Source organism: Hemibagrus wyckioides, linkage group LG04, assembly GCF_019097595.1.
Source record: "Hemibagrus wyckioides isolate EC202008001 linkage group LG04, SWU_Hwy_1.0, whole genome shotgun sequence".
In the NCBI taxonomy this organism is placed as follows: Eukaryota; Metazoa; Chordata; class Actinopteri; order Siluriformes; family Bagridae; genus Hemibagrus; species Hemibagrus wyckioides.
This window is the reverse complement of record NC_080713.1, coordinates 29,891,525-29,909,295: the sequence shown is the minus strand read 5'-3', so window position 1 is coordinate 29,909,295 and position 17,771 is coordinate 29,891,525. Positions and strand designations below refer to the sequence as shown.

The 17,771-nt window shown below is 41.2% G+C and overlaps 1 protein-coding gene across 1 annotated transcript in view; it reads right to left on the bottom strand.

Moving 5' to 3' along the window:
* The window catches only part of LOC131351815 (uncharacterized), a 226,357-nt gene that overhangs the window by 169,100 nt on the left and 39,486 nt on the right, over positions 1–17,771 (bottom strand). Inside the window, exons 15-21 of the mRNA XM_058387420.1 lie at positions 16,350–16,523; positions 15,821–15,988; positions 15,441–15,614; positions 14,949–15,122; positions 14,655–14,828; positions 14,210–14,383; positions 12,455–12,622 (exon numbers count right to left, since the gene is read on the bottom strand). Of these exons, the coding sequence (XP_058243403.1) occupies positions 12,455–12,622; positions 14,210–14,383; positions 14,655–14,828; positions 14,949–15,122; positions 15,441–15,614; positions 15,821–15,988; positions 16,350–16,523 (1,206 nt within the window). The remainder of the gene's footprint in view (positions 1–12,454; positions 12,623–14,209; positions 14,384–14,654; positions 14,829–14,948; positions 15,123–15,440; positions 15,615–15,820; positions 15,989–16,349; positions 16,524–17,771) is intronic.

Sequence of the window (17,771 nt, the reverse complement as noted above, 5' to 3'; positions counted from 1 at the left end):
CAAACACCTGGTTTCAACTTTGGATGAAGCATCTTTGCAGCTGGAGATTTTGGAAATGTCAAAGTCTGATTTGATCAAAGAGCAACACAAGCAGGCTAGTGTGAATGACTTTTGGACAAAAGTGAAATTCAAGAACAGCAGAAATTCAAGAACAGCAGAATCATTGCAATGTTCCTACTTTCGATGTTCCCCTCCACATACATCTGTGAGTCATTGTTTTCTATGATGAACATCATCAAGAACCAGGATAGAAACAGACTGTCCAGTGTGCATCTTGATCAGTGTCTCAGGATTGCTACAACAGAATATAGCCCCAACTTCAGAGGTATTGCTTCAGCCAGTCGCTGTCACTTCTCTCACTGAATGGTGAATACATGTTAATTAACACTGTTACAATTTGATCTCCATAAAATCCAAGTAAGAAGAATAAAAATATTAATTCCGATAGGTCTAATAATTGAATCTGCAATTGGGGAAAATGAAGAGAAGAGATCCAGTCTGGAAGTGAGCAAGAACAGTTGGCTTGGAGGCAGACATGGAGATCTTTTTTGTTTGTTTGTTTGTTCATTTGTTTATAATACTCAACAGGAAAAGTTCTTGAATACAAAATGTTCATAATTGTTTAAATAAAACAGACTACTGAATGAAAAAACATTTAGATTTTTATATTGTGCAAAAACAACAGCAACAACAACAACAACAACAACAACAACAACAACAACAACAATAATAATAATAATAATAATAACAACAACAACAACACTAACAACAACAACAACAATAATAATAATAATAATAATAATAATAATAATAGCAGAGCAAACATTGTGGTCATAACATTGTGGTCGGCGGCCCTTGGCTTTGTACTGTTGGCAGACTTTGGCCCTTGGTGAAAACTAATTGAGGAACCCTGGTCTAAACTGTTGGCAACAAAAGTGAGCACACCCCAAAGTGGAAATGTCCAAATTGGGCCCAAAGTGTCAATATTTTGTGTGGCCACCATTATTTTCCAGCACTGCCTTAACCCTCTTGGGCATGGAGTTCACCAGAGCTTCACAGTTTGCCACTGGAGTCCTCTTCCACTCCTCCATGATGACATCACAGAGCTGGTGGATGTTAGAGACCTTGCACTCCCCCACCTTCCATTTGAGGATGCCCCACAGATGCTCAATAGGGTTTAGGTCTGAAGACATGCTTGGCCAGTCCATCACCTTTACCCTCAGCGTCTTTAGCAAGGCAGTAGTCATCTTAGAGGTGTGTTTGGAGTCATTATCATGTTGGAATACTGCCCTGCGGCCCAGTTTCTGAAGAGAGGGGATCATGCTCTGCTTCAGTATGTCACAGTACATGTTGGAATTCATGGTTCCCTCAATGAACTGTAGCTCCCCAGTGCCGGCAGCACTCATGCAGGCCCAGACCATGACACTCCCACCACCATGCTTGACTGTAGACAAGGCATACTTGTCTTTGTAATCCTCACCTGGTTGCCACCACACACGCTTGACACCATCTGAACCAAATAAGCTTATCTTGGTCTCATCGGACCACAGGACATGGTTCCAGTAATCCATGTCCTTAGTCTGCTTGTCTTCAGCAAACTGTATGCGAGCTTTCTTGTGCATCATCTTTAGTAAAGGCTTTCTTCTGGGACAACTTGATCCAGTGTGTGGCGTATGGTCTGAGCACTGACAGGCTGAACCCCCCACCCCTTTAACCTCTGCAGCAATGCTGGCAGCACTCATACGTCTATTTCCCAAAGACAACCTCCGGATATGACGCTGAGCACGTGCACTCAACCATGGCGAGGCCTGTTCTGAGTGGAACCTGTCCTGTAAAACCGCTGTATGCTCTTGCCCACCATGCTGCAGCTCAGTTTCAGGGTCTTGGCAATCTTCATGTAGAGCAACAATTCTGTTTTTTTTCAGATCCTAAGAGTTTTCTTTGCCATGAGGTGCCATGTTGAACTTCCAGTGACCAGTATGAGAGAGTAACACCAAATTTCACACACCTGCTCCCCATTCACACCTGAGACCTTGTAACACTAACGAGTCACATGACACTGGGGAGGGTAAATGGCTAATTGGGCCCAATTTGGACATTTCCACTTAGGGGTGTACTCACTTTTGTTAATTTTAGTTAATTTGAGACAGTAAATTTACACTGTTATACAGGCTGTACACTCACTATTTTACATTGTAGCAGAGTGTCATTTCTTCAGTGTTGTCACATGAAAAGATATAATAAAATATTTACAAAAATGTGAGGGGTGTACTCACTTTTGTGAGATACTGTATCTTTTTCTCTCTTCCTAATAGATTTTATTGTAGCACTAATTACATTTATGTATTCAAATACATGTATTTACATTTTAAATGTAATAGGAGATTTATTTTTCTATAGGTAGCCACCTCTGCAGCTGATGCTGAAAGGTCCCTGACATTGCCTGACAGCCCTTGGGTTGATTATCATAGTTATGCATGGATATATACAGTTTATACACTGATCAGCTTAATATTGGGTAGGTACCCCTGTTGACACCAAAACAACCCTGACCCACCAAGGCTGCTTCTGTATCTGAACTTTCTTACGGCAGGCCCAGTGGAAGAGACAAATCGCTGGATGGTGTCTATAGAGGGCCATGTAGTAAGTGAGGGAGAGTCATTCCTCACACGTGTGCACCTTCATAAGGAAATGAATGGATTTTAGTGGAATTTTGTTTAACGTGAGTGTTAAAAAGCTACACATTCAGCGTATTAAAGTTAGAAACACCCTTTAGTAGATGCAAACTCTGGCTTTTAGAGAGCATTTATAACGTGAATACACATTTTCTAGACATTTACATCCTTACAAAAATCAGGAGAGTATGGTAAGTTATTTTTATGGTAAATGAGTTTATTTTGTCTTATTTGTTGTCAACAATTAGGCGATTCTTTAAATGTATTATGTTCATTTTTTTATAACTGCATTGCCAAATGGGAGTGCAAGTTTTGCTCAGAAAAGGTTACCAAAAAGCAGTACCAAACTTGAATCTTCATCACTCCTCCGCTTGAATAAAGGATTTTCCACCTTTTACTCCATAGAAGGTTTGCACACAGTTGATTAGTAATTAACACACATAGACTTATGTAATGTTATGTTTTTTTGTTCTTATGCACTTTCACACTTTTTCATATTCTGAAAAATAAGTTCTTTGTAAAGTTCAACTGTCACACAGAAATTAAAAAATGTTTATCATTTGTGAATGTCTGATATGTCTGAATAATGTATGCTGAGAAACCTTAGAATTTGAGTGGATATTTACAGTAAATCACTGAAATGTGTAAGTTCAGCAATTGTGTCATTGGGTACAGTGCAAATACTGTAATAAAACAGCATTTTACTGGCAAAACTGCTGCCAGTAATTTACTGTAATTTTACATGAAATTTTTTTACAGTGTAGTAAACTAGCAAAACTGCCAGTGAACACGTCAACCACCACGTCTGTTTCTGCTGATGTCTTTTGTTTACCTATAGATAATAATGAAGATTATACCTTTCTTCTGTATAATATAGCCATGGGGTCACAGTCCAGTGACTTCTGTGCCGGTCCCAAGCCCGGATAAATAGAGAGGGTTGTGTCAGGAAGGGCATCCGGCATAAAACATTGCCAAATTTAACCATGCGAATCGTTAGTAATCTGAATTTCATACTGGATCAGTCGAGCAACGGCTTAACAATGACCGTCATCGGCACTGTTGACCTACAGGGTGCTGGTGGAAATTGGGCTACTGTTGTTCGAAGAAGTAGAGGAGGGAGGAGAGGTTGCAGACAGAGAGAGAAGAGGAAAGGTAAGAGTGTAGGACTGAGAATAGGAACTCTGAATGTTGGTATTATGACAGGGAAAGGTATGATGATATGATATGATGGAGAGAAGGAAGGTGGATATACTGTGTGTACAGGAGACCAGGTGGAAGGGTAGCAAGGCTCGTAGTATAGGAGCAGGATTCAAGCTGTTTTATTATGGTGTGGATAGTAAGAGAAATGGGGTAGGTGTGGTCCTGAAGGAGGAGTTTGTGAGGAATGTTCTGGAGGTGATGAGAGTGTCAGACAGGATGATGAGTCTGAAGTTGGAGATTGAAGGGGTGATGTTGAATGTTGTTAGTGGTTATGCCCCACAGGTAGGTTGTGAGTTAGAGGAGAAAGAGAGATTCTGGAGTGAATTAGATGAGGTGATAGAGACCCACGGGGGAGAGAGTAGTGATAGGAGCAGATTTTAATGGACATGGTGAGGGGAACACAGGTGATGAGGAGGTGATGGGCAAGTTTGGAGTTAAGGAAAGGAACCTTAAAGGACAGATGGTAGTGGACTTTGCTAAGAGGATGGACATGGTTGTGGTTAACACTTTTCAGAAGAGGGAGGAGCATAGAGTGACTTACAAGAGTGGAGGTAGGAGCGCACAGGTAGACTACATCCTATGTAGAAGAGGCAATCTGAAAGAGATTAGTGACTGTAAAGTGGTAGTAGGAGAGAGTGTAGCCAGACAGCATAGGATGGTGGTGTTTAGGATGACTCTGATGGTCTGTAAGAAGAGGTCAAAGATAGAGACAGAGAAGAAAACCAAGTGGTGGAAGCTGAAAAAGGAGGAATGTTGTGAGGAATTTAGACAGAAGTTGAGGCAGGCTCTGGGTGGTCAGGTAGTGCTGCCAGATGACTGGGAAACCACAGCAGATGTGATCAGGGAGACAGGAAGAAAGGCGCTGGGTGTGTCATCTGGAAGGAGGAAAGAAGATAAGGAGACTTGGTGGTGGAATGAGGAAGTTCAGGATTGTATTCAAAGGAAGAAGTTAGCCAAGAAGAAGTGGGACATGGACAGGACTGAAGAGAATAGACAGGAATACAAGGAGTTACAGCACAGAATGAAGAGGGAGGTGTCTAAGGCCAAGCAGAAGGCGTATGATGAGTTGTACACTAGATTAGACACTAGAGAAGAGAGAAGGACTTGTACAGGTTAGCTAGGCAGAGGGATTGAGATGGGAAGGATGTACAGCAAGTTAGAGTTATTAAGGATAGAGATGGAAAGGTGCTCACAAGTAAGGAAAGTGTACAGAGGAGATGGAAGAAGTACTTTGAAGGGCTGATGAATGAGGAAAATGGGAGGGACAAAAGTTGAAGGGGTGAACTCTGTGGAACAGAAAGGAGATAAGATTAGGAAGGATGAAGTCAGGAAGGCTTTGAAGAGAATGAAAAGTGGAAAGGCAGTTGGTCCTGACAACATCCCGGTGGAGGTCTGTGTCTAGGAGAGGCAGCAGTGGAATTTTTAAAGAGTTTGTTTAACAGGGTTTTAGAGAGTGAGAAGATGCCTGAGGACTGGAGAAGAAGTGTATTAGTGCCGATCTTTAAGAATAAGGGTGATGTGCAGAGTTGCAGCAACTATAGGGGGATAACGTTGATGAGCCATACAATGAAGCTATAGGAAAGAGTAGTGGAAGCTAGGTTAAGGAAGGTAGTGGAAATTTGTGAGCAGCAGAATGGCTTCATGCCCAGAAAGAGCACAACAGATGCAATGTTTGCTCTGAGAATGTTGATGGAGAAGTATAGGGATGGTCAGAGAGAGTTGCACTGTGTGTTTGTAGATTTGGAGAAAGCGTATGACAGGGTGCCAAGAGAAGAGCTGTGGTATTGTATGAGGAAGTCAGGAGTAACAGAGAAGTATGTCAGAGTGGTGCAGGACATGTATGAGAGGAGCAGGACAGTGGTGAGGTGTGCTGTAGGTCAGACAGAGGAGTTCAGAGTGGAGGTGGGATTGCATCAGGGATCAGCTCTGAGCTCCTTCCTGTTTGCTATGGTGATGGACCAGTTGTCAGAGGAGGTCAGACAGGAGTCTCCTTGGACAATGATGTTTGCAGATGACATTGTGATCTGTAGTGAAAGCAGGGAGCAGGTGGAGGAAAACCTGGAGAGGTGGAGGTTTGCGCTGGAGAGAAGAGGAATGAAAGTCAGTCGTAGTAAGACTGAGTACATGTGTGTGAATGAAAGGCAGGGAAGTGGATTGATTAAGATGGTTTGGACATGTTCAGAGGAGGGAGAGTGAGTATATTGGTAGGAGAATGTTGGACATGGAGCTGCCAGGAAGGAGGCAAAGAGGAAGGCCAAAGAGGAGGTATATGGATGTAATAAATGAGGATATTAAGCTAGTGGGTGCAAGTGTTGAGGATGCAGAAGATAGGTATAGGTGGAGAGAGATGATTCACTGTGGCGACCCCTGAAGGGAAAAGCCGAAAGAAGATGATACCTTTCTTCTGTATAAATACTCCCTGTTTAACTCATTTAATTACGAAGAGTTCTGCTATTCAATCACTGTCTCTGCGTGGTTCTTTAGCATCTCTTCCCTGAATTCAGCTCTAGAGGCAGCAGCAGCAGCGCGATTCAGGATTTTCTCCGAGTGAACCCGGAGAAAATCCTGAATATATAGAAAACAGAATATAACTGCATGGAGGCAGAAAGAAACTCTTCTTTCTTTCTGCCTCCATGCGGTTATATTCTGTTATCTCAGTTAGGATTACACAGATTTCATAATCTTAACCTGCAGTGTTTCTGTCAGAATTGTCTGAATTGTGTAAGGAATAACTGAAAGAAGCTGATTAGGTGTTACTCGGTTTTCTGTTCGTTCCCCGGTCCACCGGGAGGTATTGTTCGTTCCCTGGTCCGCCAGGAGGTATTGTTCGTTCCCCTTTTCTGCTGGGAGATACTGTTCATTCCCCACTCTGCCAGGAGGTCGTGCGCATGTTAAACATAAATTCCTTTTCCTTGTTGCTCGCACTGTCCAAGCTGACAAACTGTTGTTTTTCTGGTCTGTTTTGTCTTTGTGTCTTTGTGTATTGTAACAATGGGTGGAAGTGTCCAGTCTAAGCAAACTCCCAATAATTGGATGCATAATCATGGTTTTGGCATTTTTGTCCAACCTTTTACCGACAATTTAGCAGGGTGGACTGAGGGTGACAAACAGTGGCGTCCCTATCCTAGAGAAGGTCTTTTGAAGATAATGATTTAAAAGCGGCTACCATTCGTGTTTTCAACGGATATGGTGAACCTAATTGGGATTACAAGTATATGACTGATGCATTAAAAGCATGGCTCAAAATGAAACCAATTTGGGATAGGGAACACAAGAAATATCTTGTCTTTTGATGATGATGATTTAAACCTATTTAATATATCTGTTAACTGCCATATATACCTCATTTGAAAAAAGTACAATAAGACTACCCAAATTCATGTATTAACTCTTAGATTAGACAGGGTTCCTGTCACCTGTCCTAAAACAATCTCCCTCAAAACTACTAGTCCTAATGATCCTGAAATTCTCTTTTATTACAGATTTGTTGTCATTCCATCTCCACTTTTTATTCTGTTGGATCATGACGTTTTGGCTAAGTTAAACTGTTGTTTGTCTTTTGAAGGAGAACATCTTGTTCTCAGTACTCCGACTAATCTCTGTTTTTCTTCTGTTATGTGTACATCTGACACGACTGAGACTTATGATGACCTGAAAATCCCCGCCGAACTTTCTGAGGTCCCATCCAAATTGTAGCCACACACTCAAGTAGGTCATGTACAGATATCACAAACATCACTAACCTTAATTCATCAACCCCTGTCTATTGTAAACAATATCCTCTGTCCATTGAGAAGGAGGAAGGTATTCAGTCTGTCATTGATTTGCTGCTCGAGCAGGGTGTTATTAAACCCACCTGTTCACCATACAATACACCTATCAACCCATAAAGGAAACCTAATGGTAAGGGTTGGCATTTTACACAAGATTTGTGTCGCATTAATGATCTAGTGATACCTATTAGCCCAATAGTACCTGATGTTTCATCCATATTATCTGCCATACCACATAATCATTTTACTGTCTCTGTAGTGCCTTTTTCAATATCCCAGCAGCAGATAGCAGACGCAGCCAATCTTTTCCTTTACCTTCAAACAACGTCAATACACCTGGACAAACCTACCTCAAGGGTTCATCGATTCCCCAGCTGTGTTCTCTTCCGTGGTACATTCTTCGTTGTCATCACTCATCCTGCCAGAAGGCTGTTCACTACTGAAATATACAGATGACATTCTGCTTTTGAAGAAAGATGCAGACTGCTGTAGAAGAGGCTCTATTATCATCTTAACCCACCTGGCACAGTGTGGTTTCAAGGCCTTGCTCTCTAAACTCTAAAACTCAAGCCTCTGGTGCAGTATCTGGGGTTTCTCATCTCTTAAGGACAGTGCAAGCTCTCATCTGATCATCTGAGAGTTATAAAGGATGTTCATCTGCCCAAAACACAGAAGGGTATGCCCAGTTTTCTGGGACTGATAAATTACTACTGTCAGTTTATACCGGGCTGTTCACACTATGACAAAGTGTTGCGCCAGTGCTGTCTCAGAGACAGGCCAGATATTGTGGAATGGACTAAAGAAATGATGAACTCTTTCTGTTACCTCAAACAATCCCTGAGCACTGCTCTGGCTCTAGGGCTGCCTGACTACAACATTCCATTTCATCTCTATGTCACCGAGGATGGGGACACGGCCACGGTAGTCTTGGCCTAAGAGCACGGTGGTGGTTATCGCCCAGTAGCATATCTGTCTAAATCTCTCAATGTGGTCTGTGGTCCAGGGTATGCCTACATGTTTGCGTTCAGTTGCTGCCTCTGCTCTACTGGTCTCAGATACTGAAAGAGTTGTTCTTTCATATCCACTTACACTACATGCACCACATCTTCCTCATGCCAAAATATAAACAAAGGCTAAAGCAGGAAGTTTCAGAGAGAGGTCACGCACTGGACGGACCAATCGGTGGCCGCTCTACAGGACGCTGTGGATGACACAGACTGGGACATGTTCTGGTGCAGCTCTGATGACATCAATGTGTTTACAGAAGCAGTTGTGGGATTCACCGGGAAACTAACAGATGATACGTTTCCCAATCAGAAGCCGTGGGTGGATAAGACCATCCGCGACGCTCTGAGATCTCGCACCACTGCCTACAATGCGAGACTTGCGTCAGACAACATGAACTCATTCAAGGCTGCGTCATTCAATGTGCGGAAAGCGGTGAAGGAGGCGAAGCAGCGCTACAGGAGAAAACTAGAGTCACAGCTCCAACAGAGTGACTCTAGGAGCCTGTGGCAGGGATTAAGGACAATAATGGACTATAAAGCAGCAACATCCGGTATGATGAATGCGGAAGTGTCTCTGGCAGACAAGCTGAACACCTTCAACGCTCGATTCGAGGCTGCAGCTAATGATGCTAATGCTACAGCTAATGCCACAGCAAATGCTAATGGCTGCAGACAGAAAGAGAATGCCTACACTGGAAATGCATTCATCATCTCTGAGCATGATGTGAGGAGAGTCTCCAGGAGAGTGAACACCAGGAAAGGGTTCATGTCTTGGGTTCCTGTCCCAAAGAAACCCCATCCTGCTTCCCTCAACGACTACCACCCTCTAGCACTGACCTCAGTAGTGATGAAGTGCTTTGAATGGCTGGTCAGAGACTTCATCATCACTTCACTACCAGACACACTGGATCCATTACAGTTTGCCTACCATCCGAACCGCTCAACTGATGATGCCATTTCCCACCACCTTCACACATTGCTTACTCTCCTGGACACTAGAAAGGGGAATTATGTTAGAATGCTGTTTGTTGACTACAGTTCAGCGTTTAACACTATAATCCCCTCCATACTCACCACCAAGCTGGAGCACCTGGGACTCAGCCCATATCTTTGTCAGTGGATCTCCAATTTCCTAACTGGTAGACCACAGGCAGTAAGGATGGGCAGACATGTCTCAGCCTCACTCACCCTCAGCACTGGAGCCCCCCCGGGTTGTGTTCTGAGCCCCCTGCTGTACTCTTTGTACATGTACGACTACATGGCCACTACCAACTCCACCAACATCATTAAGTTTGCTGACAACACTGTTGTGGTCGGATTGATCTCCGACAACAATGAGACAGCCTACCTGGAGGAGATTAAGACTCTGGAGGACTGGTGCCAGAGGAACAACCTCCACCTTAACATCAGCAAGACTAGGGAGCTGATAGTGGACTTCAGCAAAAAGCAGAAGAGGAACTACCAGACCCCTGTGATCAACATGAGCCCAGTGGAGAGAGTGGACAGCTTCAGATACCTCAGTGTTCACATCACGCAAGACCTGTCATGGTCCTGTCAAATCAACACCGGACAGCCCGAAGGCCTGACAGCGTCTCTTCCACCTCAGACGCTTGAGAGACTTTAGACTGCCTGGTGCTAAGGAACTTTTATTCTTGCAACATAGAGAGCATCCTGTCGGGAAACATCGCAACCTAGTTATGGAACAGCACCATGCAGGACAGACGAGCTATTCAGAGGGTGATGCGATCAGCTGAACGCATCATCCGTACCAAGCTCCCTGACCTGCACTCAATCTCCAACAAGCAGTGCTGGACCAAGGCCAGGAAGATCGTGAAGGACCTCAGTCACCCCAACAATGGACTTTTCTCCCTGTTGAGGTCAGGGAAGTGCTTCCGCTCCTTGAAGGGACTGAGGAGAAGCTTCGTCCTGCAGGCTATACGGTCTCTCAACCAGAACTTCACGTAGGACTCAACTGATTAGACTACTACTATGCTTCCTACACACGTTAGAAACTACAAAGCAACCACACCAGACATTTGTACATTTTGCACAATACAGGACTGTGGCACACAATAAACAATACATAAATAGACATCTGCACATTTGCACATTTCAGGACTGTGCACACAATACAAAAACAAACACATGTTGCACAGTCTGCTCCCATTTACACACAAAGAGGACTTGTGCACATCTGCACTTTAAAGATGGACAATATCACTGCTTCTCAACATCTCATCACCATACTCCACTTCATGACCACCCTGTACTAATCTGCTATTTGACCCCACAATGTCGTTCAGGCTATGAAGCCATTCTTTGTGCCACATAAAATCTCACTATCAAACCCGTAATGGCCCAAAATAACCCAGCTGTCATGCTCCACTGCCTTGTTCGGAGGATCAGGTGCCTAATGGCTGGCAGGATCTGTCACAACATCCATTGGATGGTGGGGCACACATATTTGTAGATGGCTTGTGCTCTAAACCCAATGATAATACCACCTTATGTGGGTATTCAGTCTGTTCTTTGCCTAATGTTGTACATGAAGCTCACTCTATTCCTTTTCTTTCAGCTCAAGTGGCTGAACTTGTTGCTATAAACAAGGGAATATTGTCTGATTCAAGATCAAGTAGTAACTATTTATACTGATTCATGATATGCTTTTGGTGTAGCTCACGATTTTGGTCAAATTTAGCATACATGTGGTTTTAAAGCAAAAAATCGAAAGCCAATTTCACATGCTACACTGGTTTCTGATCTTTTAGAGGCCTCAATGTTACCTAAAGGTTTAGCTGTCATCAAGTTCAAGGGTCATGACCCAGAAGATTCTGAAATGACTTGTGGTAACTCTCTAGCTGATGAAGTAGCAAAATGGGCTGCCATTTAGATATTGACATATCTTTTCTACAAACACAGGCTACAAAACAAGATCTTTTGTATTGGTCTTCTGAGAACAGTTCACCCACAGATAAAGATGGACTGATTCGCTGTCCTCAGGGTCGTATTGCACTCCCCTATTCTGTTTTACCATTTCTCGTGCACCATTTTCATGGTATCTCACATGCCACACGAAGAGGGGTGATTAGAAACATCAACAAACAATTTTGTATCCTTAATGTCACTAAAACTGCCAAATTGCTACTTGATGCAAGTTTGATTTGTGCCAGAGCCAATGTTCAGGGTAAAACTGATAAACATGATCTGTTACCCCCTCCAGAAGCACCGTTTCAAGCTTTACAAATTGACTTTACACACATGCCACTTGTGAGAAACCTAAAATACCTTTTGGTGATTGTTGATAAGTTCTCAAAATGGGTTAAAGCTTTTCCCTGTGCAAAGGAAAATGCAAATGCTGTCGTTAAAATTTTGGCAAAAAAAAATCATACCTAGGTATGGTATCCCACAATCAATTGACAGTGATAACGGTACACTGGTTACGTCCAAAGTGACCCAGAAACTTTATCAGTATCTCAACATTGACTGGAACTTTCATATGCCATACCATCCCCAAAGTTCAGGTATAGTAGAAAGGAAGAATAGAACCATTAAAGACAGACTCACTATGGCATTATTACAAACCAACAAACGAAACTGGATGGATCTCCTGCCCTCAGTTTTTTGTGATATTAGCATGATGCCACATCCAAAATCCCAACTGTCTCCTTTTGAGAAGATTATGGGCAGGCCATTTCCAACCTCTTGGACTAAAGGTAATCCTGGTGTTTCCTTTTCAAGTGACCTGAAGGTGATTAATAATTTTAATAATTTTAGAGTTGATTTAATAAAAGCTGCTCACCTCAGTGTCTTCAGTTTACAGTGTGGATCCTGTAGTAAATTAATGAGCAACTTCACTCCTGATGCTCCAGGGTCGTTCCCTCTGAGATCCAGCTTTATTAGGTGGGATGATTTCAGAGCTTCAGCCAGAGCAGTGCATCCTTCCTCTCTGATATTACTGTCCATTAGTCTGAAAAAAGAATTTTAATTTCAGAATATCCCAAATATTGTATGAAATAAATAAATATGATTTAAGGTATTAATATATCCATGACATCAATGTATCAATGACACCACCAAAGGTAGGATTAAAAGTCTCCAATGGGATGGCTCTATAAACACCCACAATACAGAGGTAGACCCAAATGCAGGATTAAAAGAAGACAGCATGGTTTATTGAAAAGAAAAGGAAAATCACTCAAAACACAAAGTACACAAAACACCAGATAAACTCAAATAAACGTACAAAAACCAAGAGGGTGTCACAGGAGACAGATTTGGCGACAATCACAGAGATGAAGACTGAGCCCTGGCGAACACTCGACAACAAGTATAACTAGGACGATTAATCAGGGGAAAATGAAAAACAGGTAGGAAAAAGGCAGGAAACAGGATAATGGAATGGGTGGGGCAAAACACATGTGAAGAAAGAAAACATCAATAAAATCACATGACAAAACAAGCACAAAACAATGACATATAACCTCTCTCATCTGACCACTCCTCTGGTGGTTAGACAGGAAAATGTCCAAGCAGTCCCTGACAGAATCCCCCCACACACACACTACCCCCAAAGATGCAGCGCCTAAAGCACCAATCTGAGACCAGCCTGGAAGTGAAAAACATGGGGAGGCCCCAGGGAGAAGCAAGGGACATGGCGGGAAAGCCTGAGCAATGTCAACAGCCAAGCCAGAAACCTTAGTGGCGACCTCAGCTGAGCCAAGGGACAAAGCGACATCCATAACAAGGTGGGGTGGGAGGGAGAAATGGACACCCTGGAACCGGAAGGTGGTGCCATGTCCTCAGCTGAAACCAGGATGCGGAGCAGTGACCTCCGCAGAAACAGGAAGCGGAACAATGTCAACAGGGGAGAATGTTAAGATAGGTGAGAAGGATGTCCTCATGGGCTTGCATAGGCAGCAGACAGGATGTCCTCTCGCCAATCTTTAAGAGGTCTTAAACGGCCTAGTTTGGACCTAATCCTGCTGGGTCTGTAATAGCTTATACTTTCTATCACAATGACACGATGAAAAAGCAGACAATATGCTTTACTGAAAAGAAAAGGAAAACAAAGGACACAAAACAACACAATAAACTCAAAAGAACATACAAAAATCAAGAGAGTGTCACAGGAGTACTCAACAACACTCAACAACAAGTATAAATAGGACAACTAACCAGGGTAAAATTGAAAACAGTTGAGGGCAAAAAAGGTGGGAAACAGGACAATGGAATGGGTGGGGCAAAATGCATATGGAGAACCAAAATATCAACAAAAGCATATGACAAAACAAGCACAAAACAATGGCATAAAACCACTCCTGCCTCTGGTGGTCAGACAGGGAAATGTCCAAAAAGTCCTTGACAATGTCTTATACTGTATACAAATTGAATCTATTTTTATTGAATTGAATCTATTTTTCTTGTTAATTCATTAACTATATAGTGTCACTGAATGGAGCCTGTACAAATGACCTGGTTGTAATTAATAAACTGATATTACAATAATTCAGTGCTTTAATGAAAACTACTGCAAAAAGAAATTACAATGATATACCTGAGTTTTTCTAGGAGGCAGTGTGGATTCTGTAGTAGATTAGAGATCTGCTTTATTCCAGAGTCTCCTACTTTATTCCCGCTCAGATCCAGCTCTAAGAGATGTGAGGGATTTTCTCCCAGAGCTGTAGCCAAAGCAGCACAGCCTTCAGCTTTTATACTGCAGTTACACAGTCTGCAGAGGGACAGACAAATACATACATACATAGTATATTTATACTGTGTTCTCTTTATACAGTAATTAAACAGTTTTATCAGACCTGGACGTGAAGAATATGGATACTCAGAAATTTATTAACAGAATTAAATGCTGTGGAGCATAGACCATTTTTAATTTTTAATTACACACAATCCCAGTCATTTAAACTAGTATATGAAAATATCTAATTGATGCTTCACTGTTGCTATTTAATAAATGTAGACTTAGGCATCATTTCAGTTGTTACTTCAGTATTGTGAGTGCAGACTGTGGATTCTTCAGTCCAGCAGAAAGCTGAGTGACCCCTGAATCATGCAAACTGTTGTTGCTCAGGTCCAGTTCTCTCAGCTGGCAGCATTCAGAGCTGAGAACTTCAGCTAGAGCTGAACTGCTTCCATCAGTTAAAGCACATGTATTAAGCCTAAACATAACAGCAAAGGAACAATAACACAATTAGTGTGCTCTGTAACAAAATTCACTCACATTTAGCATTTTTTAAAGGTCAGGTCTGACCAAATATTCATAACAGAAATGACCTTACCTCAGTATCTCCAGTTTACAGTGTTGATGTTTGAGTCCAGCAGAAAGCTGAGTGACTCCTGAATCCTGCAGATTGTTGTTACTCAGGTCCAGCTCTCTCACACTACAGGACTGTAATTTCAGAGCACTGACTAAAGCTGAACAGCTCTCCACAGTCAGATTACATTTATTCAGCCTAAAATTGAAATATCATGTTATCAGAGATTAAAAATTGAATTGAAAATATGAAACATGTTGATCATTTCTACTGCTACTTAGTAGCTTAACACTTTCCAGTGATGTAACAGGACCCAGGTTTTTATTTAAGACCTACATATGAGGTTCATCTGGACAAAGATGGGATATATTATGTTGTTTCATCGGTTATAGAAAACAAAAATGTAATTTAAAATACATGCGTGCATACCTGGTGCATACATAATGCCAGGTCTCACTAGAATTCATTTTGTTAGTAAAACACAGATGATAGTGAAGCATAAATAATAATACTTACTTTATTTTCTGAAATTTACAGTGTGAGTCTTTCAACAGAGCAGAGACCTGCTTTACTCTTGAGTCTCCTGGTTCCTTCCTGCTCAGATCCAGCTCTTTTAGGAGTAAAGGGTTTGTAGTTAAAACTGAATTTAGCCAAGTACAGGCCTCCTGTGCAGCAGAGCTTTTTAACAACCTGTAGAAAGTAATTTTAGTTGGTGTTTCCTGAATAATACACACATATTGACAATGTATGGCTGCTTTTTCTCTATTTTTTCATGATTATCTTTCCTTATATTTAAATGAAATCGCTGTGGTATGTAACACACTATCAGTGTTCATAGTACTGTATTAATTTATGTTTAAAATTGTTATAATTGTGTTTGTTTATAGAAGAATCACCTCAGTGTCTTCAGTGTACAGTCTGGATCCTGTAGTAAATCAGTGAGCAGCTTCACTCCTGATGCTCCAGGGTCGTTCCCTCTGAGATCCAGCTCTATCAGGTGAGATGATTTCAGAGCTTCAGACAGAGCAGTGTATCCTTCCTCTCTTATACTGCAGTCTGAAAGTCTGAAGAGAGAACATTGTGTGGTATTATTGATACTTTAATGTCTGATAAAAGTTTAGTATGTAATGCCAAGAGGATTATGTATGTTCTAGATGTAGCCTGTGTTTGTATTCTACATGTACAAATAACAAGCTTTTATGTTAAAGTTATATAAAAAGATGAAGTCAAAGCAGAACAGTCTTTTTCTGTAATGCTACAGTCCTTTAGCCTAAAGATAAGCAGAAACAGTGGAAAGAAAATATTTACTTTAAATAACATTTTATTCTGAGGATCATCTGACACTGAGTTTATATGAATCACACAATGATCATATTTTAAAATAATCTGGTAAAAGTTAAGTCTGTAAACATGTAAGTAACATACTTAAGTGTCTCAGGTCTGCAGTGTGGATCCTTCAGTAGATCAGAGAGCTGCTTCACTCCTGAGTCTCCTTTTATTTTTCCACTCAGATCCAGTTCTCTCTGCAGTAAGGGGTTTTTACCCAGAACCTCAGTCAGAGAATCACAGGCCTTCACTGCATCAGGACTTTTTAACAGCCTGCAGTCAGGAAACAGAAACAGATTCAATTATGAACAATTTCATGCTTTATTTTATCTCCAGCCTCCTGAATACTGCATTAGATGTCATGTTAAAGAATCTGTATTGTATTTTTCTTCTGTGTGAGTTTTAACTCTTTAAAGACTGTTATAAACACTATAAAAATAACATATCATGCTACATTGTGAAATCTGAAACTAAAACAATACTAGTGTGTTGAATCCTGTGCTTGAGTTATTGACTGTGTGGTTTTTCAATACATCTCATGGGTTTTCTCTGGGGTTTTTTTCCCCTGACTGCTGCAGACCTTATTAATCAATATAATTAACTACAAATTATATTGATTAAAGAAAAACTTAAATTACTTTCACAAATTTATTGTGGTTTCACAAATATTAATTTTTCATGCAGTAGATGAAGATATTAATTTTTCATGCAGTAGATGCTGTTAAATTCTAGTTTAATATGTTTTAAAATTAGACACAATTACAGAATATTTACAGTAAAAAAAGTGCTGGTTCTTTAATTTTACATAGATTTGTTTCATTGACAGAGAACTTGTATAATTATAAATGGTTTCAACTAAACTAAAACATTAAAAAATGTATTTTATCAGTGTATTATATCTGTAAGCCTGTGATCATATATCAACATACAGTTTTTCTAACTGAATTAATTACTGTAATTTTCACAGATTTCTCACTCACTACCTAGTAGTGACATTACTTAGTAGTGAAATTTCTTGATTTTGTGTATGGTTATCTGGTTTCTGACTTTTTGCCTAGCAATTGGAATATTGTAGTTTGCTGAGCCTTTGTAACATCAATTGACTTTGATCTTGTCTTTGCCTGTTAGACTGCTAGAATTTTTTTTTTTTACAGTGTAACAACTGATCACATACATTAGGCTTATGAACATTACACTATATGGCCAAAAGTATGTGCACCCCTGACCATCACAGCCATGTGTGTTGATGATGTTCATTCCAGATTTATTGTCCTATGTTGTTATAATAAGCTCCACTCTTGTGGAAGTCTTTACACTAGATGTTAGAGTGTGTGGATTTGTGTTCATTCAGCTATAGGAGGATTAGTGAGATCAGACACTGATGTTGGGTCAGTAGGTCTGAGGTGCAGCCAGTGTTCAGTGAGGTTGAGGTCGTGGCTCTGTACAGGACACTCAAGTTCTTCAAATACAACATTAATACACCATGTCTTCATGGACCTGCTTGGTGCACAGGGGCATTGC